At 26.5% G+C, this 1,072-nt stretch overlaps 1 protein-coding gene across 1 annotated transcript in view; it reads right to left on the bottom strand.

The window, feature by feature from the left end:
- LOC107608041 (probable WRKY transcription factor 71) overlaps window positions 1-1,072 on the bottom strand; it is a 3,146-nt gene that overhangs the window by 1,172 nt on the left and 902 nt on the right. The window contains exon 2 of the mRNA XM_016309933.2: window positions 533-682. Within this exon, the coding sequence (XP_016165419.1) occupies window positions 533-682 (150 nt within the window). The remainder of the gene's footprint in view (window positions 1-532; window positions 683-1,072) is intronic.

The following is a 1,072-nucleotide window of genomic DNA, read 5'->3' as shown; positions in this document are numbered from 1 at the left end:
GGTGAAAACTCAGGTGCAGTCGACTTCATGTGAAGTTGATAGTTGAGAGCCGTTAGATGAAAATTTAGTCAAATCAGTCAAATTATCTAACGACTCTCATTTATCAACTTTACGTGAAGTCGACTGCACCTGAGTTTTCACCTAAAATTAAATGATTAAATTTACAATAATAAAAGTAATTGTGTATTACAATTGTGAAAGTACTGAATACTAAACGTTAAATACTATTTTTACATAAAATTTGCTAGTTTCCATATTTGTAGTAGTATTAATGGTACTTTTGCTCCATGTACTAATCTAACTTATTACATCCTATTTGAATTTCTATGAGTCTCTAATTATATATATTTTTAAAAGTAACATGAGCTTATGAACATATCTACATTATTACCATAATTATTAGTAGACATATATATAATTGATGACAAAAAGAGACTCAATTATAAGTATAGTACTTATTAGATATAAACATTTACAAAACCTAAATTTAGCAATTATCTATTGGAAATAAATAAAATAAAATAAAATAAACCTTGGATATGGACTATTTTTGACTGCTTTCTGTCCATATTTTCTCCATCTATATCCATCTTCAAGGTGATCAATCTCACTTTTGGTCATGAATGCAAAGCGTGGCTCTCTTGGCTTTTTCTCTTTCTTCTTTGGCTTATTGTTATTATTCCTAAAATGTTTCAAAACATTAGTCAAAATTCACAGCATGATATATATGTACCCCATTATAACCAAACTCAAAAGCAACGAATATTATCACATCATTAGGGTTAATAATAAGTAGTATATATCTATGTTTGTCTCTACCATTTTAGACAAATTCCAAAAACTTAGAAATACATATATAAATCACACACATCTATATTACAAAATGTGATGACATAGCCGCTATAGAGTAGAGAAAAGATTGACCAATTGCATTTCATATGATAAAAGTCATAAATAGTTGAAAAGACACAAAATCATGATATACATACATAATACAATTGTATAGTAATTCAAACTTTCTTTTGAAAAAGAAATTAAAATTAATTAAATTATTAATTAGATAATATAATCA

The sequence above is a fragment of the Arachis ipaensis genome, chromosome B07, assembly GCF_000816755.2.
Source record: "Arachis ipaensis cultivar K30076 chromosome B07, Araip1.1, whole genome shotgun sequence".
Classification (NCBI taxonomy): domain Eukaryota; kingdom Viridiplantae; phylum Streptophyta; class Magnoliopsida; order Fabales; family Fabaceae; genus Arachis; species Arachis ipaensis.
Note: the sequence above shows the minus strand (reverse complement) of the source record. Positions and strands in the feature narration are given on the sequence as shown.